The 25,972-nt window shown below is 45.1% G+C and overlaps 3 protein-coding genes across 10 annotated transcripts in view; 1 reads left to right on the top strand and 2 right to left on the bottom strand.

Moving 5' to 3' along the window:
• The window catches only part of LOC144682565 (BTB/POZ domain-containing protein KCTD14-like), a 1,380,231-nt gene that overhangs the window by 695,029 nt on the left and 659,230 nt on the right, over positions 1 to 25,972 (bottom strand). The window lies entirely within an intron of this gene.
• Positions 1 to 25,972, bottom strand: part of ints4 (integrator complex subunit 4) — a 445,537-nt gene that overhangs the window by 266,013 nt on the left and 153,552 nt on the right. The gene's annotated exons all lie outside the window — the stretch shown is intronic.
• Positions 1 to 25,972, top strand: part of aamdc (adipogenesis associated, Mth938 domain containing) — a 112,085-nt gene that overhangs the window by 14,902 nt on the left and 71,211 nt on the right. For 4 of the 6 annotated variants that reach the window (XM_078545004.1, XM_078545003.1, XM_078545002.1 and 1 more), the window contains exons 1-3: positions 4,629 to 4,727; positions 15,730 to 15,895; positions 20,001 to 20,096. In XM_078545004.1, coding sequence (XP_078401130.1) covers positions 4,687 to 4,727; positions 15,730 to 15,895; positions 20,001 to 20,096 — 303 coding nt within the window. In that variant the 5' untranslated portion in view covers positions 4,629 to 4,686. Of the gene's footprint in view, positions 1 to 495; positions 532 to 4,628; positions 4,728 to 15,729; positions 15,896 to 20,000; positions 20,097 to 25,972 lie in introns of those variants that run through there. The other 2 variants (XM_078544999.1, XM_078545000.1) reach the window with 2 other exon arrangements.

Raw genomic sequence — 25,972 nt, 5'->3', positions numbered from 1 at the left:
TGCTGATGTAAATATTTGAGTGAGCTTGGCATTGGGCTCGACTGATGCCCTCACTGTTACATTAGAAGAGTGCAACTTGGGAGAGGCACCAGAGGGATTTTGGTTGCTGTAGATCTGTACCCCAGCAAACAACCTTCAAAGGAATGGGGAAAAGATGAGAGCTGAATGAAGGGGAGAGAATATCTTCTCCTCTTCCCTTAAGATTTTACGACTCATTTTCTTTAAATTAATTTCCGATGCAATGGGATTATGAAGTTTATAAGTTAAGTAAGAGATTTTGAAAACAGGGAGTGAGGTTTTTCTTTAACAGTGGACAGTATTCCAGTTATAGCCATCTGACAGACATAGCTGAAACCCGGCCACAACGGAGTTAGATTTCATGATCTTCAAATAGAAAGACCATTCCAGAGCTGGCATTTAGAAATAAGGACGGCTTCTATCGATTTACAAAATACATATAAGTTTATATACCTCATTTTTATTTCTCTGCTATAGGATTTGAGGAAAGCAGACAACTCGGGTTCTAAACAGGTAAATCATTGTTGAATTTTAGCTGATTTTGTATCTGAGAATACATAAAACCTGTTTCAGATGTTGGCAGGACTTTTGTAGTTTCACACAGGTCCTTTGAAACTGCTGTTGCAGTATTATGGCTTATTTATCTCATTAAACATGATTTCAATGAACTCCAGTGAAAGAAAGAAATAACTTGCATTTATATAGCGCCTTTCACGACCTCAGGATATTCCAAAGAGCCAGTAAATACTTCTGAAGTGTAGTCACTGTTCTAACATAGGAATCATGGCAACGAATTGCAGATAGAAAGATTCTACAATACCAATGTGATATTGGCCTGACGGTCTGTCTTAGTGATATTGGTTGAGCAATAATTATTGGTCAGGATACTGGGGAGAACTCCCTGCTGTTGTCTGAAATAGTGCCATGTGATCTTCCATACCCACTTGGGAGGATGGACAGGCCCTCAGTTTAACATCGCATTGGGGTTGCCAACTATGATTAAATGTATTCCTGGAGATTTCATCACATGACTTGCCCCCACATTCCAGCCATTGGTCGGCCAACACATCCATCCTCGTGACGCACTGTCTTCCTATGCTAATTGGAAAGCAAAAAGACTCACCATCCAATTGGCTTATGCTTGACTGTCAACCAAACAGCCTTTTTCCACCCGCACCCCCGTTTTCAATATTTTTATGTCCAGTAATGAGAAGTGTTCAAAGAAAATTACAAAAAAAAAAATCTTTTTTAATGTCCCAATGATTTTTCTCCAGGGTTGCACACAGCAGGGTCCTGGAGATTGATCTTCAATTCCTGGAGACTCCACACCAATCTTGGGGAGTTGGCAACCCTATGTCTCATCCAAAAGACAGCACCTCCAAAGGTGTAGTGCTCCCTCATGCTGTACTGGGAGTGTCAGCCTAGATTTTTTTCTCAAGTCTCTGGAGCGGGGCTTGAACCTACAATGTTCTAACTCAGAGATAAGCATGCTCCACACTGAGCCACAGTTGACAGCAACTGACTTCATCTATAATTAACCTTACTCCACGAGGTGCCATAGGCATCTCTCAGTTAACTGCAATTCTGCGCACCATTGTCGTTCCTCCCTCCAGTTCCTAATGTTTGTCCAACCATTCAGCCCTTCTCCGACCTGACCTGTTCTTACCTGATGTTTCATCTTCTGTTGTCGCCAACACTAGACTCTCATCCCACCTTTCTCAGCGGTCGTACTCTCTCAATTTCCGCCTCTTCACTTCAGCTAAAAGTCCATGAGATGCTGGGACTCTAATTTTCTTGCGGACAAATTCATTGGTTCTTTGCTCTGTCCAGCTGATTCCAAGGACCCTTCACCATTGTGTGCAAAAGTAAAACAGTTAACATTTTTGGGACTTATTAGCCAGGAAAGCAGTGATATAAAATTTTAGTTGCTTGGGACAAGGATTGCTGTCGAAGTTGTTGTGTTATATAATGGCGATCACCCCTCCTTAGTTTCCCAAGATGATTGTTTTTACAACTTAAGGGCTTGCTAGACCATGTCAGTGAATGCTGAGAGTCAACTGCTGAGTGACTGGGGTATTGGCTAAACCAGTTAGAGCCAGAATGCGTTTTTCCCTGAAGGACATTTGTGAACCAATTGATCCTTTTACAACTATCTCACAATCTTTGTCCTGCTGCACGGCCACAAATTACTGGATTTATTGAATTTAATTTCACAACTTAATGGCTCAAAACTTGCGTTCCATTGAGGGGGGGGGTCATACCCCAGAGGTAGCCCGGAAGACGCACTGGGGGCTCTCCAGGAGATGAAAGTTTAATCTTCCGTTGGGCAATTACATTGCACCTGGAATTATTCGATTCTCCTTTTAAATCACAGATTTTGCATGGTTCTGACTCTCTTAGCTGAATGGTTACCCAGGAAAAGTTAGAAGGATCGAAACCACTTCTAACTCCCCAACCACCACCCCTGCAATCCGCCCCCCGCCACTGGACCCCTCGACTAAACCCCCACCAACTACCCGACCTCCTCCCACCCCTGACTACCCTCTCACCCCACCCCTTGACCACCTGATCCCGCCTGACCACCTGGCCACTTCACAGAAGCTCTGGGTCAATGTTAACTGTTTTGATCTGGGTGCTAGTCCAGTACCATAATCACTAAATGACTGTGCTCAAATTCATCTCATTGTGCAGGCTGCAAGGTGTCAAAAACAATGAGCATTGAGTTCACCAATTTAACAATTAGTTCATGAGTCGTTCATTGAAAGTGAAGCGCTTTGGAATGTTCTGCATGAAGTGTTTCTAGATAAATCTTCTTTCTATCTTTCTGACCAAGCCATGGAAGGGAACTCAACATTGGGATTGATTTAATTAAGTAATGCGGAATGCTGGTCATGCGCTAATTCATTGGAGCAAAATAATGCAGAGGTTGGGAGTGATCGCAAGACAATGTATGAAAGTATTTGAATGGCATTGTAGAGCTGGTAAGTAAGAAACAGCCTCCAGTTTCATCCAACATCTGCAAAACCCTGCTCGGCTGGCTTGGCCATGTCACCCGACTTCCGTCATCAGAGCCTGCCCATCAGGTCGTGTAGTGGGCTCTTGCTGGATGTAGAAGAGGGCAACCCAAGATGAACTGGTGCCAGACGGTCAGTAGAGATCTCCAGCTGGTCAACAGACGCTGGAGCAAAGCAGGAAATTTGGCTATGCACAGGAGAGTGTGGAGACCTTTATCTGTCTCGTGGCTCTTAGACATGGGAGCTACTAAGCTTACGTTGGTAAGTCTACATAGAGCTGCAGGCTAAGCAGTGCATGTTTGCTGAATGAGATTAGATTTTCATTGTGATCACATCCCTCTAGGCATTAACCAATCTAAAAAGGTTTGTTCAGTGGTAGGTGCCAAGACCATTATCATATCAGGAGAGAAGAGGAGGTAATTCAAAAAGTAGTGGGCAGCTGAAACCTACCTTAGGTCTTGAAAGGAAGAGTGAAGAGAATCCCAGCGTCCATAGTATTTTGTTTTTGTCCAGATTTCTGAGGTGGGGATGCATGAGAGAAGAGACATTGTGTATTAAGAGTCCTGATTTCAATTCGGCCAGTGAGGCTGGGCTGAATTTTCGGGTCCTGCTGAAGTCCGGAACAGAAACAGATGGGTCCCAAAGGTACCAGTGCCAACCGGCAGGCCGGATTCACGGCCCCGTTCCCGGAGCTGGCCACTTTTGCCGAGGTGAATTTGAGGCCCAGCAGGGTTTCCTGCCCCCATGAGGGGATTTTCCAGTCAGCCTCCAGTTCCCCGAGGCCTGAAGGCATGCACTTGCTTGGATGAGTGCAGCTCCAACAACACTCAAAGAAGCTTGACACCATCCAGGACAAAGCAGCCTGGTTGATTGGCACCCCATCCACCGCCTTAAACATGCACTCCCTCCACCACCGACACACAGTAGCAACAGTGTGTACCACCACCGATGCATAGTATCAGCAGTGTGTACCATCTACAAGATGCATTGCAGCAACTCGCCAAGATTCCTTTGACAACACCTTCCAAACTCGTAACCCAACCTGTACCACCTAGAAGGATAAAGTCAGCAGATACTTGGGAACATCACCATCTTCAAGTTCCCCCCCAAGCCACACGCCATCCTGGCTTGGCACTATATCGTAGTTCCTTCACTGTCGCTGGGTCAAAATTCTTGAACTCCCTTCCTAACCGCAAAAGGGCCATCTGTCATTTGTTCATGTTTTTTTCAGAGTGCTTACCCTTGTCCTGCTATTATCATATTCTGCTTTCTTACCTTAATGCCACTATCAGCATCTTCTTTTGCCCTTACCAATACCATATACACCCCTTTTGTTCATGACATCTTTGTCAATTTCTCCTTTGCCCCCACCTATCGCTGGCCTTCTAATCAGCTTCACCTGCTCTACCCCCTTAAACTGTATAAATTTCATCATATTTGTACTTCTCTTTAGCTCTGAAGAAGAGTCATGTGGACTCGAAACGTTAACTCTGTTTTTCTCTCCAAAGATGCTGTTAGACCTGCTGAGTTTTTTCCACCATTTTCTTTTTTTTGTTTCAGATTTTCAGCATCCGCAGTATTTTGCTTTTATCTTAAGGTAGGAAGTCACTTCTGGGAGTGGTGTACAGGCCCTTAACAGTAACCACATGGTAGGATGGGGTATAAAGGAAGAAAGGATGGGAGATTGTCAGAAAGGTACTGCAATAATCACGGGGGTTTTAATATACAAATAGACTGGAAAAGTCAGATGGTAGCCTAGATGAGGAATTCATAGAATGCTTTTGGGATAGTTTCTTAGAACAGCATGTTCTGGCACCAACCTGAGAAGAGGCTAAACTGCACCTGGTGTTGCAAAATGAGAATAGGATTTATTAGTGACCTCATAGTAAAGGCGCCCCAAGGTAGCAATGATCATAATATAATTGAATTTTACATTCAGTTTGAGAGAGAGAAGAGTGGATCTAAGACTAGTGTTTTAAACTTGATTAAGGGCAATTATGAGGGAATGAAAGTAGAGCTAGCTAAAGTGAACTGGAAAATCAGGTTAAGGGATAGGTCAATAGTGATGCAGTGGCAGATATTTAAGTGGGTATTTCAGAATACACACAACAGATACATTCCAACAAGAAAGAAAAATTCCAAGGGGAAATCTGTGGTTAACTAAAGAAGTTAAAGTATCAACCTTAAAGGAAATGCACATAATTGCTGAAAGATGGGTGGCAAGTCAGAAGATTAGATAGAATATGAAAAACAGCAAAGAATGACTAAAGGATTAATATGGAGGAAAAAATTAGAGTATGAGAGAAAGCTAGCTAGTAACATTAAGACAGATAGTCCTATAGAAAGTGAGCCTTGGGCATTAATAATGGAAAATAGGCAGAGAAATTGAACAATAGAACATTGCATTAGTCTTCACTATAGAGAAGAATAAAAGTAACATCCCAGAAATTGCTGTAAGGAAATGAAAGGGAGGAAGGAACTAGAGATAATTACAATCTCCAGGGAAGTGGTACTGAGCAAATTGTTGGAGTTGTGGGCTGACAAATCCCTGGGTCCTGATGGACTTCATCCTGGGCTCTTAAAAGAACTGACTACTAAGATAGTTGACGCATAGGTATTAATTTTCCAAAATTCCCTAGATTCAGGGAAGGTTCCATTAGATTGGAAAATAGCTAATGTAACTCCTTTTATTCAAAAAGGGAGGGAGACAAAAAGCAGGAAAGTACAGGCCAGTTAGCTCAACATCTGTCAGAGGGAAAATGTTAGAAAGTGTTGTTAAAGACGTTATAATGGGAAACTTAGATAAATTCAAGGTAACCAGGCAGACTCAACGTGGTTTTGAGAGAGGGAAATCATGTTTAACCAACTTATTGGAGTTCTTTGAAGTAACGTGCTGCGGATGAAGGGGAACTGGTGGATGTACTGTCCTTAGATTTCCAGAAGGCATTTGACAAGGTGCCACATCAAAAGTTATTGTGGAAAATAAAAGCTCATGGTGTGGGGGGGTAACATATTGGCGTGGATAGAAGATTGGCTAGCTAACAGGAAACAGGGAGTAGGCATAAATGGGTCATTTTCTGGTTGGCAAGATGTAACGAGTGGTGTGCCACAGGGATCAGTGCTGGGGCTCAACATTTTACAATTTATATAAATAAATGGGAGGTAATGGCGTAGTGGTATTGTCACTGGACTAGTAATACAGAGACCCAGGGTAAAGCTCTGGGGACCCGGGTTCCACGGCAGATGGTGGAATTTGAATTCAATAAAAATCTGGAATTAAAAGTCTAATGATGCCCAAGAAACCATTGTTGATTGTTGAAAACACCCATCTGGTTCACTAATGTCCTTTTAGGGAAGGAAATCTGTTGCCCTTACCTGGCCTGCATGTGACTCCAGACCCACAGCAATGTGGTTGACTCTTAAATACCCTCTGAAATGGCCTAGTAATCCATTCAGTTGTAGCAAACCACTACAAAGCCACAAAAAAGAAATGAAATCAGACAGGACCAGCATCGACCTAGACACCAGAACCGACAACGGCAATCGCAGCCCTGTCGACCCTGCAAAGTCCTCCTTACAAACATCTGGGGGCTTGTGCCAAAATTGGGAGAGCTGTCTCACAGACTAGCCAAGCAACAGCCTGACATAGTCATCCTCCCGGAATCATACCTTACAGATAATGCCCCAGACTCCACCATCACCATCCTTGGGTATGTCATGTCCCACCAGTAGGACAGACCCAGCAGAGGTGGCAGCACAGCAGTATACGGTCAGGAGGGAGTTGCCCTGGAGAGTCCTCAACATCAACTGCAGACCCCATGAAGTCTCATGGCATCAGGTCAAACATGGGCAAGGAAACCTCCTGCTGATTACCATGCACTGCCCTCCCTCAGCTGATGAATCAGTGCTCATCCATGTTGAACATTGCTTGGACGAAGCACTGATGGTGGCAAGGGTGCAGAATGTACACTGGGTGGGGGACTTCAATGTCCATCATCAAGAGTGGCACGATAGCACCACTACTGACCGGGCTGGCCGAGTCCTAAATGACATAGCTGCTAGGCTGGGTCTGCGGCAGGTGGTGAGGGAACCAACAAGAGGGAAAAACATACTCACAGATGCCAGTCTTCAGACAATTCGATTCACTCCATGTGATATTAAGAAACGGCTGAAGCCACTGGATACTGCAAAGGCGATGGGCCCTGACAATATTCCAGCAATAGTACTGAAGACTTGTGCTCCAGAACTTGCAGTGGCCCTAGCCAAGCTGTTCCAGTACAGCTACAACACTGACATCTACCCAGTTACATGGAAAATTGGCCAGGTATGTCCTGTACGCAAAAAACAGGACAAATCCAACCCGGCCAATAACCACCCCATCAGTCTATTCTCGATCATCAGTAAAGTAATGGAAGCGGTCACCAACAGTGCTATCAAGCAGCACTTGCTTAGCAATAATCTGTTCACTGGTGGTCAGTTTGGATTCCGCCAGGGCCACTCAGCTCCTGACCTCATTACAGCCTTCGTTCAAACATGAACAAAAGAGCTGAACTCCCGAGGTGAGGTGAGAGTAACTGCCCTTGACATCAAGACATCATTTGACCGAGCGTGGCATCAAGGATCACAGAATCTCACAGTGCAGAAGAGGCCTTGCGGCCCATAGCCTTGAATGTTATGACGAGCCAAGTGCTCATGCAGGTACTTTTTAAAGGATGTGAGGCAACCCGCCTCCACCACCCTCCCAGGCAGTGCATTCCAGACCGTCACCATCCTCTGGGTAAAAAAGTTTTTCCTCACATCCCCCCTAAACCTCCTGCCCCTCACCTTGAACTTATGTCCCCTTGTGACTGACCCTTCAACTAAGGGGAGCAGCTGCTCCCTATCCACCCTGTCCATGCCCCTCAGAATCTTGTACACCTCGATCAGGTCGCCCCTCAGTCTTCTCTGCTCCAATGAAAACAACCCAAGTCTATCCAACCTCTCTTCATAACTTAAATGTTTCATCCCAGGCAACATCCTGGTGAATCTCCTCTGCACCCCCTCCAGTGCAATCACATCCTTCCTATAATGTGGCGACTAGAACTGCACACAGTACTCCAGCTGTGGTCTCACCAAGGTTCTATACAACTCCAACATGACCTCTCTATTTTTGTAATCTATGCCTCGATTGATAAGGGCAAGTGTCCCATATGCCTTTTTCACCACCCCACTAACATGCCCCTCCACCTTCAGAGATCTATGGGCACACACGCCTAGGTCCCTTTGTTCCTCAGAACTTGCCAGTGTCATGCTGTTCATTGAATACTTCCTTGTCAAATTACTCCTTCCAAAGTGTATCACCTCACATTTTTCAGGGTTAAATTCCATCTGCCACTTATCTGCCCATTTGACCATCCTGTCTATATCTTCCTGTAGCCCAAGACACTCAACCTCACTGTTAACCACCCAGCCAATCTTTGTGTCATCCGCAAACTTACTAATCCTACCCCCCACATAGTCATCTATATCGCTTATATAAATGACAATAATAGGGGACCCAGCACAGATCCCTGTGGTACGCCACTGGACACTGGCTTCCAGTCATTAAAGCATCCTTCTGTCATCACCCTCTGTCTCCTACAACTAAGCCAATTTTGAATCCACCTTATCAAATTACCCTGTATCCCATGTGCATTTGCCTTCTTTATAAGTCTCCCATGTGGGATCTGGTCAAAGGCTTTGCTGAAAACCATATAAACTACATCAACTGCACTACCCTCATCTACACAGCTGGTCACCTCCTCAAAAAATTCAATCAAATTTGTTAGGCATGACCTCCCTCTGACAAAGCCATGCTGACGATCCCTGATCAAACCTTGCCTCTCGAAGTGGAGATAGATTCTCTCCTTCAGGATTTTCTCCAATAGTTTCCCTACCACTGACGTGAGACTCACTGGCCTGTAGTTCCCTGGCTTATCTCTACTACCCTTCTTAAATAGCAGAACCGCATTAGCTGTTCTCCAGTCCTCTGGCACCTCCCCCATGGCTAGAGAGGAATTAAAAATTTGGGTCAGAGCCCCTGCGATCTCCTCCCTTGCCTCCCTCAGCAGTCTGGGACATAAATCATCTGGACCTGGAGATTTGCCCACTTTTAAGCCTGCCAACACCTCCAATACCTTGTCACTCCCTATATCAATTTGCTTAAGCACCTCGCAGTCTCTCTCCCCAAGTTCGATACCTTCATCCTCATTCTCTGGGTGAAGACGGATGTGATGTTCCCTGGCTGTACCCATAGATTTCTCCCTTGGTCCCTTATGGGCCCTACTCTTTCCCTGGTTATCCTCTTCCCATTGACATACTTATAGAATATCTTGGGATTTTCCCTTGTTTTACCAGCCAGAGCTTTCTCATATCCCCTCTTTGCTCTTCTAATTGCTTTCTTAAGCTCCACCCTGCACTTTCTGTACTCCACTAATGCCTCCACCGATTTGCTTCCCTTGTACCTGCTAAAAGCCTCTTTTTTCCTTCTCATCGTAACCTGAATATCTCTAGTCATCCGTGGTTCTCTGGGCTTGTTACTCCTTCCTATCACCCTAGAGGGAACATGTTGAGCCTGTACCCTCCCCATTTCCTTTTTGAACACCCCCCACTGCTCCTCTGTAGATTTCCCCACAAGTAGCTGTTCCCAGTCTACCTTGGCCAGATCCTGCCTTATTTTACTAAAATCCACTCTCCCCCAATCCAAAACATTTTTTTTTGCAACTTGTCTATTTCTTTGTCCATAACAAACTTAAACTGTACCATGTTGTGGTCGCTATCACTAAAATGCTCCCCCACCACCACCTCAGCCACCTGTCCGGCTTCATTCCCCAGAATTAGGTCCAGCACTGCGCCATCCCTTGTTGGACCCTCTACATATTGACCTAAAAAGTTCTGTACACATTTCAAGAAATCCACTCCATCCAAGCACTTAACACTATGTCTATCCCAATTAATGTTGGGAAAGTTGAAATCACCTAATATAATTACCCTATTGTTATTGTTTTTATACACCTCCCCAAATTGTGCACATATTTGGTCCTCAATTTCCCGCTGGCTCTCTGTGGGTCAATAATAAACACCTAACAATGTGGCTGCCCCTTTCTTATTCTTAAGCTCTACCCACCAAGCTTCATTCGATGCCCCCTCCAAGATATCATCTCTCCTTACTGCAGTAACTGACTCCTTAACTAATAATGCAATGCCCTCTCTTTTACCCCCTCCCCTGGCTTGCCTGAAGATTCTATATCCCGGAATGTTGAGCTGCCAATCCTGCCCCTCCCTCAACCACATCTCAGTGATGGCTACTATATCACAATTCCACGTGTTACCTGTAATACTCCTGGAATTAAAGTAGAGGCCATCCAGCCTTGCCTTATTCCCTTGAAACTTAATGCAGCTGTACTCCCTCTGACTTGATTGTTTTACTTATTATGATGTGTCCCTATTCTGCTAACATTCTGTGTCCCCTCCCCCTGCCAAATTAGTTTAAACTCCTCCCAACAGCACTAGCAAACCCGCCTGCATGGATGTGAGTCCCGCTCTGATTCAGATATAGACCGTCCCGCTTGTACTGGTGAATCATATAACTAGGGTTATGGATAGAGATTTAAACTGACAGTGTGAGGAGTGTTCAGGTGAAGGCAGAAATAAAAATCCAAAGAGAAATGTCAAGGTAATAGAACAGCGTAGCAATGTGCATAAAGACGTGCAGAGTGGGACAGGAAGGGACAGAGAGTCTAACGGTATTAGTGATGATCCTGGACCAGACTCCCAAGTTCTGGCTGTGATCTGGTTAGGGACCAGTAACTTTTTGCTTAAAGTAGATAATGTTTAAGATTCAGTACACTTACTAAGAGAATAAAGCCACAAAATTCCACAGGTTTTGAACAAACAAAATTAAATTTTACTGCACAAGGTCAGAAAGGTAAAGCAATGTACAATATCTGTGTTATAGTCTAACGTTCAGGTAAAAATGAAGTACATGTGAATTGACAGGCAAACTGTGGTCAAACACCACACTGCACAATAAATGGAAAATGTGTCCAAGACAGAATCCACAGATTTTCTCAACAATCTACCTAGACATCAGGAAACAGTGCGAGTCAACCATTCTTGTTGCATCTCTGCCTCCCTCTCACAAGGCATTCCAGTCTTCAACTTCGAAGTACGCGCCATAGAATCCTCTCTAAAGGATGCTGCAACTTGGATGGCCTCAATGACAGTCCACTCGCATCCTGTCTCCCAAGATTCCATTCCACTAGATTCCCAAATACAACTGGAAAATTCCTCAGGTATGTCCTGTACACAAAAAGCAGGACAAATCCAACCCAACCAATTACCGCCCCATCAGTCTGCTCTTGATCATCAGGAAAGTAATGGAAGGGGTCATCAACAGTGCTATCAAGAGGCACTTGCTTAGCAATAACCTGCTCACTGACGCTCAGTTCAGGTTCTGCCAGGGCCACTCAGCACCTGACCTAATTTCAGCCTTCAAACATCCAAACATGGACAAAGGAGCTGAACTCCTGAGGTGAGGTGAGAGTGACTGTCTTTGACATCAAGGCAGCATTGGACCGAGTGTGGCATCAAGGAGCCCTAGCAATACTGGAGTCAATGGGAATCAGGGGGAAACTCTCTGGTTAGAGTCATATCTAGCACAAAGGAAGATGGTTGTGGTTGTTGGAGGTCAGTCATCTCCGCTCCAGGGCATCACTGCAGGAGTTCTTCAGGGTAGTGGCCTCAGCCCAACCACCTTCAGCTGCTTCATCAATGACCTTCCTTCCATCATAAGGCCAGATGTTCGCTGATGATTGGGTTGCCATTGACCAGAAACTGAACTGGATTAGCCATATAAATACCGTGGCTACAAGAGCAGGTCAGAGTCTAGGAACCCTGTGGCAAGTGATTCACCTCCTGACTTCCCAAAGTCTGGTCACAATCTACAAGGCGCAAGTCTGGAGTGTGATGGAATACTCTCCACCTGCCTGGATGAGTGCAGCTCCTGCAACACTCAAGAAGCTTGACACCATCCAGGACAAAGCAGCCCACTTGATTGGCACCACATCCACAAACATTTACTCCCTCCACCACCGGCGCACAGTAGCAGCAGTGTGTGTACCATTTACAAGATGCACTGCAGAAACTCACCAAGACTCCATAGGCAACACCATCCAACCCACAGCCACTACCATCTAGAAGGACAAGGGCAGCAGACCCATGGGAAAACCACCACCCGGAAGTTCCCCTCCAAGCCATTCACCATCCTGACTTGGAAATATATTGCCTTTCCTTCACTGTCGCTGGGTCAAAATCCTGGAACTCCCTCCCTAACAGCACTGTGGGTGTACCTACACCACAGGGACCACAGTGGTTCAAGAAGTCAGCTCACCACCACCTTCTCAAGGGCAACTAGGGGTGGGCAATAAATGCTGGCCTAGCCAGTGAAGCCCACATCCCTTGAATAAATAAAATAAAAAGCTAGGCTTTTTGGCTACGCCAAGCAGAACACTACTGCTGCAAAGGGTTACCTTCGCCCCATTGGCCTGCAGCATGGAGTCACCAACCTTCTGCTGCCTCCTTAGATCCTTAGGGCTTCTCCTGAGCCCCCATTACTTGGTCTGCCAACAGCAGCCCTTCCTTTGCTTGGAGCCTCTTTCTCTGCTCCTCTCTCTTTCTTCTTAACTGGGACCTCTCCCTGTCCCTTTTTTCCCGTACCCTGCCTGGGACTCCTCTCTGTGCGCTCTGCTCCTGGGTCACATGATAACCATTTTCACTGGGCCCATCCTCAGCCTGAGGAACAACAAAACAAAGGCCGCATGTGCGGAAATTCCTGAGGCATGCTGGCATTGTAGTTCTTGTCCACTCATTCAATGAAAAGGTAAGTCAGATCTCATAACATAGTGCATCGGCGAGTAAGGTCCATTCAGGAATAGTAGTGAAAAAATAAAATTAAAGGCTCTTTATCTGAATGTGTGAAGCATCCACAATAAGATAGATGAACTAGTGCCACAAATAGAGTTAAATTGTTTAGATCTAATCATTATTACAGAGACATGGTAACAAGATGAGCAAGGTTGGGAAATAAATATTCCACAGTACACAACATTTCAAAAAGACAAACAGAATGGCAAAGGATGAGGCGTATCAATGATAATAAAGGATGACATAAGGACATTAGTGAGAAAGGATCTTGGCTCGGAAGATCAGAAAGTAGAACCTGTATTGGAGAAGATTAGGAATAGCAAGAGTCATAACATGCTGGTAGAGAGTATAGGCCCCTTAACAGTGTTATACCATTTGACAGAGCTTTGAACAAGACATTATTGGAGCTTGTAACAAATGCAATGAAGTAATTTTTGGTGACTTTAATCTTCATATAGACTGAACCAATCAAATTGGCAAAGATGGTCTGGAAGATGAATTTGTAGAATGTTTTTGTGACAGTTTCCTGGAGCAATATGTTGTAGAACCAACTAGGGATGAATCTATTTTAGCTCTACTATTGTGCAATGAAGCAGGGTTAATTAATAATCTCATAGTAAAAGATCTACTGGGAAATAGTGATCATAACACAGTTGAATTCCATATTAAGTTTGCGAGCAACATATTCCAATCACAAACAAGAATCTTAAAGCCAATTATGTAGGTATGAGGGGAGAACTGGCTAAGGTTGATTAGGTAAATAGACTAATAGATATGGTGGTAAATAAGTGGGAAATATTTAAAGAACCAATTCAAAATGTTCAACAAAAATACATTCCATTGAAAAACAAAAACTCAGCAAGTAAGATCCTTCCATGGTTTACCAAGGAGCTAAGGATAGTATTAGACTAAAAGAAGAGGCTTATAATGTTATAAAGTATAGTAGCAAGTCTGAGGATTGGAAGTGTTTTATGCATCAGCAAAGGGCCACCAAAATAGTTGATAAAAATGGAAAAAATAGAATACGCGAGGAAGCTAACCAGGAATATAAAAAGAGATTGTAAGAATTTTTATAAGTATATAAAAAAGAAGATAGTAGCTAAAGTAAACATTAGTCCTTTAGATGCAGAGACAGGAGAAATTACCATGGGGGATGAGGAAATGGCAGAGACATTGGACAAATATTTAGTGTATTTCTCCACAGTAGAGAAAAAGTATTGGAGAAACTTAAGGGGCTAAATCTGACAAATCCCCAGGACCTGATGGCCTACGCCATAGGGTTGTAAAAGAGCTGCAGAAATAGTGGATGCGCTGGTCATCGTTTTCCAAAATTCCTGAGATTCTGGAATGGTCCCAGCAGGTTCAGTTAGCAAATGTAACAGTGCTATTCAAGAAAGGAGGGAGAGAGAAAATGGGGAACTATAGGCCTAACATCAGTCATTGAGGAAGTGCTGGAATCTATTAAGGAAGGCCCAACAATGCACTTAGAAAATAATAATATGATCAGACAAAGTCAACATGGCTTTACTAAAGAGAAATCATGTTTGACAAATTCATTAAGAGTTTTTTGAGGCTGTAACTAGTATGGTAGATGGGGGGGATCCGGTAGATGGATTTTCAAAACGCATTCTATACACAAAAGGTGAAATGAAGCAAAAAATATGGATAAATGGGACAAGTGCCACAGGGATCAGTGCTAGTAAAACTCAGCAGGTCTGACAGCATCTGTGGAGAGAGAAACAGTTAATGTTTCGAGTCCATATGACTCTTCTCCGGAGCCCGGGCCTTAGCTATTCGCAATCTCTATTAGTAACTTAGATGAAGAGATCAAGAGTAATGTAGTCAAGTTTGCTGATGATAAATGCTAGGTGCGAATGCAAGCTGTGAGGCTGCAAAGAGACATAGACAGGTTAAGTGAGTGGGCAGCAAGGTGGCAGATAGAGTATAATGTGTGAGGCTATTCACTTTGGTCGTAAAAACAGAAAAGCGGAATTTTTTTTAAAGGGGGTGAAAGTGATGATCATAAAGACTTGGATGTATTTGTACAAGGAACACAGAAAGATAGCATGCAGGTACAGCAAGCAATTAGGAAGGTAAATTGTATTGCAAGGTGATTGGAGCAGGAGAGTAAGGAAGTCTTGCTACAGTTGTACAGGGCTTTGGTGAGACCACATTCAGAATACTGTGTCAGTTTTGGTCTCCATACTTGAGGAAGGATATACTTGTATTGGAGAGAATACAGCAAAGGTTCACTAGATGGGTCTCTTGGATGAGAGGATTGTCCTATGATGAGAGGTGGACTAGATTGGGTCCATATCCTTAGGAGTTTAGAAGAATGAGAGGTGTTCCCACTGAAACATACAAGATTTTAAGGGACTTAACAGGGGTTGTTTCCTCAGGCTGGGGGATCTAGAATATGGGGACACAGTCTCAGGATAAGAGGCTGATCATTTAGGACTGGAGATGAGTAAAGATTTATTCACTCAAAGGTTGTGAATCTTTGGAATTCTCTACCCCAGAGGGTTGTAGATGCTCCATCATTGAATATATTTAAGGTTAAGATAGACAGATTTTTGGCTTCTCGGGAAATCGAGGAATATGGGGAGTGTGTGGGAAAGTGAAGTTGAAGCTGAAGATCAGCCACGATCGTGTTAAATGGCGAAGCAGGTTCAATGGGCTGTGTGGTCTACTCCTCCTATTTCTTATGTTCTTATGCTACTATACCGTTTAAAATCTGTTGGTTGATCCTTTCCAGGTTTCGAGCTGGTACTGATTGCCCCTTTACCACTATGTCATCTCCACAAATAGCTTCAATCTCTTGGGGACGGATGAAAGTCCAAGACTGTGCCACTACTTATAAGGACTGCAAGGTGTGGCCAGGAGGAAGTCGTACCTGGGACTGGAGAGAAACGGGGACTGATGTGAGTCAGAACCAGCGCACACAGAATGAGGATATGTGGCAGGGTGGGGTGGGGGTGGGGGGGTGGCGGGAGAGGTGGAGGGGGAGGGGGGAGGGGGGCATAGTGGGTCAATGCATTTCTATTTTTTAACCTCTTTGTCCATGACATTTAATTTCATTTTTCTGCACTGATTTCAATTACATAGCATGTACAGCACTGAACCAGGCATTTAGTTTTTCAGATCCGTGCTGGTGTTTATGCTCCACGAAAGGCTCATCCAACCCCCTCTTCATCTAACCCCATTCCCATTTGCTTTGATTCTTTTCTCCCTCATGTGTTTATCTCGTTTCCCCTAAAATGCATCTATGCTATTCACCTCAACTACTCCCTGTGATAACGAGTGCCATACTCTCACCAATTCCTGGATAAAGAAATTCCTCCTGAATTCCCTACCGGACTTATTAGTGGCTACCTTGATGAAAGGTTGTTGACTGAAATGTTGACTCTGTTTCTCTCTCCATTGTTGCTGTCTGACTTGCTGAGCGTTCCCAGCTTTTCTGCTTTTATTTTATATTTATAGATCTGTGTGTAACAATCCAGTATGTCTCAAAATAGTACACTCTTGTACCCAAACCCCAAATAGCTGCCAACAACAACAACAAGTTGCATTCATGTAGCATCTTTAACATAGTAAAATGCCCCAAGGCACTTCACAGAAGTGACTATCGAACAAAATTTGACACCGAGCCACGTAAGGAGATATTAGGAGTTATTAGATGTCTGAAAGCTTGGTCAAAGAGGTAGATTTATAGGAGCTTCTTAAAAGAGGAAATAAAAACTAAGAGCTTTAGTGAGGGAGATCTTGGGGCCCTGACAGCTGAAGGTACAACTGCCAGTCGTGGAATGATTAAAATCAGGGGTGCACAAGAGGCCAGAATTGGAGGAGTGCAGACATCTTGGAGGGTTGTAGGACTGATGGAGTTTACAGAGATGTAGAGGAGGTGAGCACATGGAGGGATTTGAAAACAAGAGTGAGAATTTAAAATTGAGGGTTTGTTGGACCAGGAGCCAGTGTAGGTCAGTGAGCACAAATCCCAGACCCTCTCCCTGTCTCTGTTGGCTACAAGTTTGTGCAGGAATCCTGAAGTGAAATGAGTTTGGGCAGCATAACTTTATGGATGTAGATCCACAACGGTAATTGATCTACAGCCAGATTGACACAAGGAACAATATGTTGCAATGCCACATTATCAATTGTTAATTCCAGCCTCTTGCGCATCTCTAACTTCTTTCACTCCAACATTCAGGTTTGGGCTGATAAGTGGCAAGGACTCTAAAACAAGTCTAAAAAGATTCAAGAAGCTCGACACCATCCAGGGCGTAGCAGCCCACGTGATTGGCACCCCATCCACCACCTCAAGCATTCATTCTGTACATTACAATTAAGATCCCTCAGCTAAGTTATTGATACAGATTGTAAATAACTGAGGCCCAAGCACAGATCTTTGTAGTGCCCACTAGCTACAACCTGCCAACCAAAAGTGAGCCATTTACTCCTGCTCCCTGTTTTCTGCCTGTTAATCAATCTTCAATCCATGATGATATATTACCCCCAATCCCAAGAGGTCCAATTAGGGAACTGTACATTACTTGATGTTACTTTTGAGCACAACAATCATGGAATCATAGAATGATTATTACACAATAGGAAGCCCATTTGGCCCATCGTTTCCATGCTGGCTCTCTGCAAGAACAACTCAGCTAGTCCCACTTGGCTGCTGCAGGAAACTATGCGAGTAGAGCTCCCCTGACAGCTTTGTGGGTAAATGTGCTACTGAGCCATAGGATTAGATTTAAACCAATGACAATAAAAATCAGGAGAGATGCAAAGTGGGCTGCTGACTTGCCGACACACATTTTACATTATTACACCAAGTCAAGATCTTCAAGATCCTTGGAGGTTCAAGTCCAGGTCTCTGCTGATTCAGTGGGGGCAATGGAACTAAATCAATTGCTTTCAGCTGGAAAGGGAATTTTTTTTAAGAGCAGCCAAGAATTCCTGCTCCTGATGGGAATCCTGCAATATGCTGCACGCTTTTGGACTTCGGTTGAGCATAGGGATGTGGGCTGAGTTGTGATGCCATCAGGGTTGAATATCATTTGAATGCATGCAGTTGGCACTTGCCTCTCCTCCTCGTGAGCTAGCTGTTTGATTTTTTTTCTCCCCCCCACCCCCTCCAGCGCTCACCACCGCCCACCCCCTGCCACCCACTCTACTGTTACTGTTTGCACCTGACAGCCACTCCCAGCGGCATTTTTAAGTCTAACGTCATGAGCTCATGCATGGATTCCGTTCTCACCTGCCTCCGTGAGGCCTTGCCACTGCTTCACTGGCTTCTACTGTCCCAAATCTGGACCCTGGCTGTCATCCGCAACTTTCGACTGGCTGATTATCATTGGCTGTAAAGCATTTTGGGACAGCCTCAGATCGTGAAGGCCAGTGTAACAGCACAAGTTTTTTTAAGAAAAATTTGCATTTATTCAATACCTTTCATGACCTCGGGATGTCCCAAAGCTCTTTACAGCCAATGAAGTACTTTTTGACGCGTAGGCGTTGTTGTAATATAGGAAATGGGGCAGCCAGTTTGCACATGGCAAGCTCCCAGAAAGAGCAATGTGATATTGACCAGATAATCTGCTTTTAGTGATGCTTGAGTGGATCAATGCATAAGGAATAAATATTGGTCAGGATATCGGGGACAACTAAGATAAAAGGAAAAAACTGCGGATGTTGGAAATCCAAAACAAAAACAAAGATACCTGGAAAAACTCAGCAGGTCTGGCAGCATCTGCGGAGAGGAACACAGTTAACGTTTTGAGTCCGAATGACCCTTCAACAGAACTAAGTAAAAATAGAAATCGGGGACAACTACCCTGCTGTCCTTCCAAATAGTGCAACAGGGTTTTTTTTTATGCCCACCTGAGGGGGCAGACAGCATCCTGATTTAATGTCTCATCCAAAAGACAGCGCAATATGATCGGCGCAGGCTTTGAGGGCCGAAGGGCCTGTTCCTGTGCTGTACTTTTCTTTGTTCTTTGTTCTTTGCAACACTCTCTCTTATAGAGATAGAGCCAGGTTGAGGAGCGGGCAACAAAATGCAGAGCATAATATGGGGAAACGTGAAGTTATTCACTTTGGTCATAAGAGTAGAAAAGCAGAATATTTTTTTAAAGGAGTGAAACTTGTAAATTATGATGTGCAACCAGACTTGGGTATGCTCGTACAAGAGAAGCAGGAAGTTAGCACGCAGGCACAGCAAGCAATTAAGAAGGCAGATGGCACGTTGGCCTTTATTGCAAGGGGATTGGAGTACAAGGATAACGAAATCCTACCACAGTTCTTCGGTGACACTGCATTTTGAATACTGCGTGCAGTTTTGGTCTCTATATTTAAGGAAGCATTGTAGGCTGTACAGCGAAGGTTCATTAGGTTGGTTCCTGGGATGAGGGGGTTTGTCCAGTGATGAGAGGCTGAGTAAATTGGGCCTGTGTTCTGCGGAGTTTAGAAGATCTTATTGAAACGTGCAATATTCTGTATGACAGGGTAGATGAAAATGAGAGATTGTTTGTTTTAGAAGGAGCACAGGCTCAGGGTAAGGGGCCGATCATTCAGGACTGAGATGAAGAGAAATTTCTTCACTCAAAGGGTTGTGAATCTTTGGAATTCTCTATCCCAGAAGGTTATGGATGCTCCATCTTTGAATACATCTATGGCTGGGACAGACAAGATTTTTGATTTCACGGGATCAAATATGGGGAGCGGGTGGGAAAGTGGAGTTGAGGCAGAAGATCAGCTGTGATCATGTTGAATGGCAGAGCAGGCTCGATGGGCCGTATGGTCTACTGCTGTCTCCTGCTCCTATTTCTTCTGTCCTTGGCATTGGAAGCATCAACATAGACTTTTGTGCTTAAAGTATCTGGAGTGGGACTTGAACCCATGACCTCCTGGCTCAGAGGCAAGAGAATGCTACCCACTGAGCAATGGCTGTCATGTGAAATTAAGCAGTAAGGTTTTAAACAACGTGTTTCTTGGTTAGTCCTGACTGTTGTGCTCTGTCCCATTTAGCATTACCCTGGAGTACAGGCAGCTGATCTGGAGGAAGTCATTACCAAAGGTATTCAGACGCTGGTTATTGGCCGTGGAATGAATGAGGCTTTACAGGTTAGTCTGATCTTTTATTAAAAAAAGATCCAATTGTTCCTGCTTTCATTCAGATTTTGGAGTGTCAGCTGAGATTGTTCTGCTCAAGTTCTGGATTGGGACTTGAGTTTCCAGCCTTGTGACTCTGACACAGGAGTGCTACCTACAAAACACCATATAAATATTCACATGAATACATGTGTAACCATTAGTGAGAGATGTGTTTCCTCCTTTTCCCTTCCCACCCCACCTCCAACAAAGTTTCCTCATGGCCTATGTTTTGCTTCCAGTGCAGTACTGAGGGAGTGCTGCACTGTTGGAGGTGCCATCTTTCAGATAAGCCGTTAAGCTAAGGCCTCATCTGCCCTTCCAGGTGGATGCAAAAGTCCCCAATGTTTTTGTTTGTGGGAGCTTGCTGTGCACAAATTGGTCGTTGCATCTCCTACATTACAAGAGTGACTACACTTCAATGACTACACTTCAATAAGTACTGTTGGCTGGAAAGCACTTTTGATGAAGTTTTGAGGTTGTGAGAGGGGCTATAGAAATACCAGCCTTTCTTTTTCCCACCCACATTGAACTGCTTACCGCCTTCTACTCTCTGAGACCTTCCATGATCCAATGGCATCACGGCGTCAGGACCACTGGGCTGAGCAAGTGCAAGAGTAGCTGCCACTGATTCTCCCCTTCCTGACACACAGGGCTGTGACTCTGCACATGAAATGTCTTCATTAGATAATTAAGGACACCAAGAGCAGAAGAAATATAATTAATTGTTCTAATTAATCCCAGATTCCTCCAACCAATTGGTTATACACTAGTGGGATCACCTGATTTTATCAAGAATCTCATTAATCCTCGCCCGTTGTAGTCTTGTAACTCCGCAGAGTGAGAAACGTACAGTAGAATCAAAGAATGTTTTCTGCAGATAAGGAGACCATTCAGCCTGTCCAGCCTGTGCCAGCTCTTTGCAGGAGCAATTTAACTAGTCCCGTCCCCAGCCCTTTTCCTTCTAGCTCTGCAAACACACACGCAATGGAGCATGTTGCTAACTTGAGTGGGTTATTAACAGAGAATCATAAAGATTTCAGCAGGGAGGGATGACCTTTCAGTCAGTTTTGACTCTGCATTTATGCTATTTATTCTCATCCCTAATACTTTTCTTCCTGGAGTTTTATCTAATTCGCTCTTAAATGTTGCGGTTTTTGTTTTAGTATCTTCGCACCATTTTGCAGGGGGAGGGGTGGAAGAATTTATGTCTGATTAGCAGACTCACAGTGTGGCGTGATCATCATCTTCATGGACTTTGCACCCTTCCCTTGGAGAATAGTGTGTAGTGGAAAGACCTGTAGGCTAATTAACAGTCTAACAGGCCATGACATGGAAGCTCCTTCAATGGACATAACCATCTTTATACCAGCCGGTGGGTGATGGTTAGTTCTATATGACAGGAGGGTTTTTATGGGCTCTTGCAAACCATACAATGGAGCGGCCATAGACACAAATAGCACTTGATGCCTGAATCCCACTTGAAGGACAGAATTTTGCTGCCACAGCGGATGTCCTGATGACTGGCTGGAGAACTGGGAGCGATCGTTTGCGGGAACCCCGGCCGCATTTTTTTCAAGCGTCGGGAAATTAATTAGTTACCATGGTGGGGGCGGGGGGCCACTGCCTTTTTAAAAGATGACCACCCAAGATCTGCTGGCCAAACAGGGGCTGGCAGCTCAGCAGTGCCACTGGGAGTGGTGCCTGGAAGAAGAGGGCACAATGGAAGCGCACCACATTCCCACCCGAAATGAGTGGGGTCTGGGAAGGCTGGTGCCGGTCAGTTGGTTGGGGAGGAAGGGGGGGGTGGAATTGCAGTGGGGTGGCCATTGCCATGATGGGGGTGGAGGGAGCCCAAATAGGAGGGCCTACTCCCCCATCCCACCAAGCCCATAGGAAGGCCGCCAGGATAAAGCTGCCGGTCTCCCCACATGGTGGGGTGTCTGCCCACTACTGGTGAAATGCCAGAGGTTAAGGGAAGTAGCCCTTAATTGGCCACTTACTTGGGTCAACTGACCCCTGGGTGGGAAGGTCGTCCTCCTTCCCTGCCCCCACTGGTAAAGTGAGAGGGTGGTGGGAAGAGGCCTTTAATTGAGCAATTTCACGTCCACACCACCCCCTCACCCTCTGCTCATAAAATGGCAGGGTGGCAGGAAATGACATGCACCCGCCATTTTATGGCCCTGTTCTCACTTCCTAAACCCATCCCCAAAGGACTGGTAAAATCCAGCCCAATGTCCCTCCATAAATTGAGCTGGTACTCTGTTTTCTAGTTGCTAGAACTGCCTGGAGCAGGGCTCAAGCCCTGCACCTCCTGTCTCTGAGATGGACATACTACCACTGAGCCAAAGGATCCCTTCGATTCGTGTGGTGAAGCATTCCATATCTGCCTAAACTTTTGTGCGAAAAAGAAAAATTGCTTATACCCCCAATCATCTCATCTCCCAGATGATTTTTCTGCCTTAGAATTCATTTCATGGTACCTGAGGATCTCCCTGGGTGCTGCTCATGGTTAGCAGCGGTGCCTTTGCAAGATCCTCCAAATCCAGTGGCAAGAAAAGCCGGGTCTAACAGCAGTGAACTCTCCCAGGCCAACATGCCCAGCGTCAAGGCGCTAATCACTCCAAACCAGCTCCGCTGGGCAGGACATGGTGTTTGTACGCCCGACACCAGACTTCTGAAGCAGCTGCTCGACTCTGAACTCGGCTGCGGCAGGAGACTCCCAGGAGGACAAGGGAAACGCCTTGGGGATGTCCTCAAAGCATCCCTGAAGAGGTCAGTCATATCCACTGACTCATGGGAGACCCTGGGTGGAATTCTTCAGCTGTGTCATGGTAGAGACAGGGCTGTAAAATGCGGCGAGCTGTTCGAAAGTCCATTGACTTCGGCGGGACCAGAAAATTCCACCCCCTGGCTTTTGGCCGATCAAAATGGAGAAGGCTGATTCGGGAAGGTACTGACAACATCAAGAGACATCACTGCGAACGTGCAGAAGTGAGGTTAAGACAGCAGAGGGAGTGCACAAACCTCCAAACAACCCATCTACCCAACTCTTAAGAGCACTACCTGCCCCTCATGTGGGGCACTGCTCTACCACTCTACCATCCCCACTCACCACCAAGCCAGGGGATCAACCCTGGCTCAATGAAGAGTGCAGGAGGGCATGCCAGGAGCAGCACCAGGCATCCCTAAAAATGAGGCGTCAACCTGGTGAAGCAATAACACAGGGCTACTTGCGTGCCAAACAGCATAAGCAGCAAGTGATAGACAGAGCTAAACGATTCCACAACCAACAGATCAGATCTAAGCTCTGCAGTCCTGCCACATCCAGTCATGAATGGTGTTGGACAATTAAACAACTCACTGGAGGAGAAGGCTCCACAAATATCCCCATCCTCAATGATGGGGGAGCCTGACACATTTTATTTATTCCGTCTTGGAATGCGGGCATTGTTGGCTAGGCCAGCATTTATTGCCCATCCATTGCCCTTGAGAGTATTTAAGAGCCAACAACATTGGTGTGGGGTCTAGAGTCACATGTAGGTCAGACCAGGTAAGGGCGGCAGATTTCCTTTCCTAAAGGACGTTAGATGGGTTTTTTGCGACAATCGGCAATGGTTTCATGGTCATCATCAGACTTTTAATTCCAGATTTTTATTGAATTCAAATTCCATCATCTGCCATGGTGGGATTCGAACCCAGGTCCCCAGAGCATTACCCTGGGTCTCTGGATTACCAGTCCAGTGACAATGCCACTATGCAACTATGATCCATCTTGGCCTCATCCAGAGGTCCTCCGCATCACAGGTGCCAGTATTCAGCCAATTCGATTCAGTCCATGTGATATCAAGAAATGGCTGAAGGCACTGGAGAATATTCCGGCAATAGTACTGAAGACTTGTGCTCCAGAACTTGCCGTGCCCCTAGCCAAGCTGTTCCAGTACAGCTACAATGCTGGCAAGTTGCCCAGGGATTTGTCCTGTACACAAAAAGCAGGACAAATCCAACCCAGCCGATTACTGTCTCATCAGTAAAGTAATGGAAGGGGTCATTAACAGTGCTATTAAGCGGCACTTGCTTAGCAATAACCTGCTCACTGACACCCAACTTGGGTTCCACCAGGGCCACTCAGCTCCTGACCTCATTACGGCCTTGGTTCAAACATGGAGCTAAACTCCCGAGGTGAGGTGAGACTGACTGTCCTTGACATCAAGGCAGCATTTGACAGGGTGTGGCATCAAGGAGACCTAGCAAAACTGGAGTCAATGGGAATTGGGGGGGAAAACTCTCTTTGGAGTCATACCAAGCACAAGGGAAGATGGTTGTGGTTGTTGGAGGTCAGTCATCTCAGCTCCAGGGTATCACTGCAGGAGTTCCTCAGGGTAATGTCCTCGGCCCAACCATCTTTAGCTGCTTCATTAATGACCTTCCTTCCATCATGAGGTCAGAAGTGGGGATGTTCGTTGATGATTGCACAATGTTCGGCACCATTCATGATTCCTCAGATACTGAAGCAGTCCATGTCCAAATGCAGCAAGACCTGGACAATATCCAGGCTTGGGCTGACAAGTGGCAAGTAACATTCATGCCACACAAGTACCAGGCAATGACCATCTCCAACAAGGGAGATTCTAACCATCGCCCTTGATGTTCAATAGCATTACCATCACTGAATCTCGCACCGTCAACATCCTGGGGGGTTAACATTGACCAGAACCTGGACTGGACTAGCCATATAAGTACTATGGCTACAAGAGCAGGTCAGAGGCTAGGAATCCTGCAGAGAGTAACTCACCTCCTGACTCCCCAAAGCCTGTCCACCATCTACAAGCCACAAGGCAGGAGTGTGATTGAATATTCTCCAATTGCCTGGATGAGTTCAGCTCCCACAACACTGAAGAAGCTTGACACCATCCAGCACAAAGCAGCCCACTTAATTGGCACCACATCCACAAACATTCACTCTCTCCACCACCGACGCATAGTAGCAGCAGTGTGTACCATCTACAAGATGCACTGCAGAAACTCACCAAGACTCCTTAGACAGCACCTCCCAAACCCACGATCACTACCATCTAGAAAGACAAGGGCAGCCGACACGTGGGAACACCCACCTGGAAGTTCCCCTCCAAGTCACTCACCATCCTGACTTGGAAATATATCGGCTGTTCCTTCACTGTCGCTGGGTCAAAATCCTGGAACACCCTCTCTAACAGCACTGTGGGTGTACCTACACCACATGGACTGCAGTGGTTCAAGAAGGCAGCTCACCAACGCCTTCTCAAGGGGCAATTAGGGATGGGCAATAAATGCTGGCCCAGCCAGCGAAGCCCACATCCCATGAATGAATAAAAAAAGAGTTCCAATAAATTGGTTAAACCATGATTTCCCTCTCTCAAAATGAAGTTGACTATGCCTGATTACCTTGAATTTATCTAAGTGCCCTGCTATAACATTTTAATAATTGCTTCTGACATTTTCCCTATGACAGATGTTAAGCTAACTGGCCTGTAGATTCCTGCATTCTGTCTCCCTCCCTTTTTGAATACAGGAGTTATATTAGCTATTTTCCAATCTAATGGGATACTCCCAGTGGATTTCTAAACTCTGCTGTCCTCAAGGACAGAAGAATCTTGGAAGGGAATAGTCAAGACACAACCCCTGCACTGATTGCAGATAAAAACATCCAAGTTTGGGGAAGCACATCACTCCCCTCCTTAATTCACTGATAGCGAATGTAAAGGGAAAAGGCTGTATTGTTTAATTAAATTAGAGGTTTTGGAATTAAAATGTGGCAATAAAACATCCGATAAAATTGAGAGATGAACCATCCTGGTTCATAAATGCAG

Source organism: Cetorhinus maximus, chromosome 7 (genome assembly GCF_964194155.1).
Source record: "Cetorhinus maximus chromosome 7, sCetMax3.hap1.1, whole genome shotgun sequence".
Taxonomy (NCBI): Eukaryota; Metazoa; Chordata; class Chondrichthyes; order Lamniformes; family Cetorhinidae; genus Cetorhinus; species Cetorhinus maximus.
Note: the sequence above shows the minus strand (reverse complement) of the source record. Positions and strands in the feature narration are given on the sequence as shown.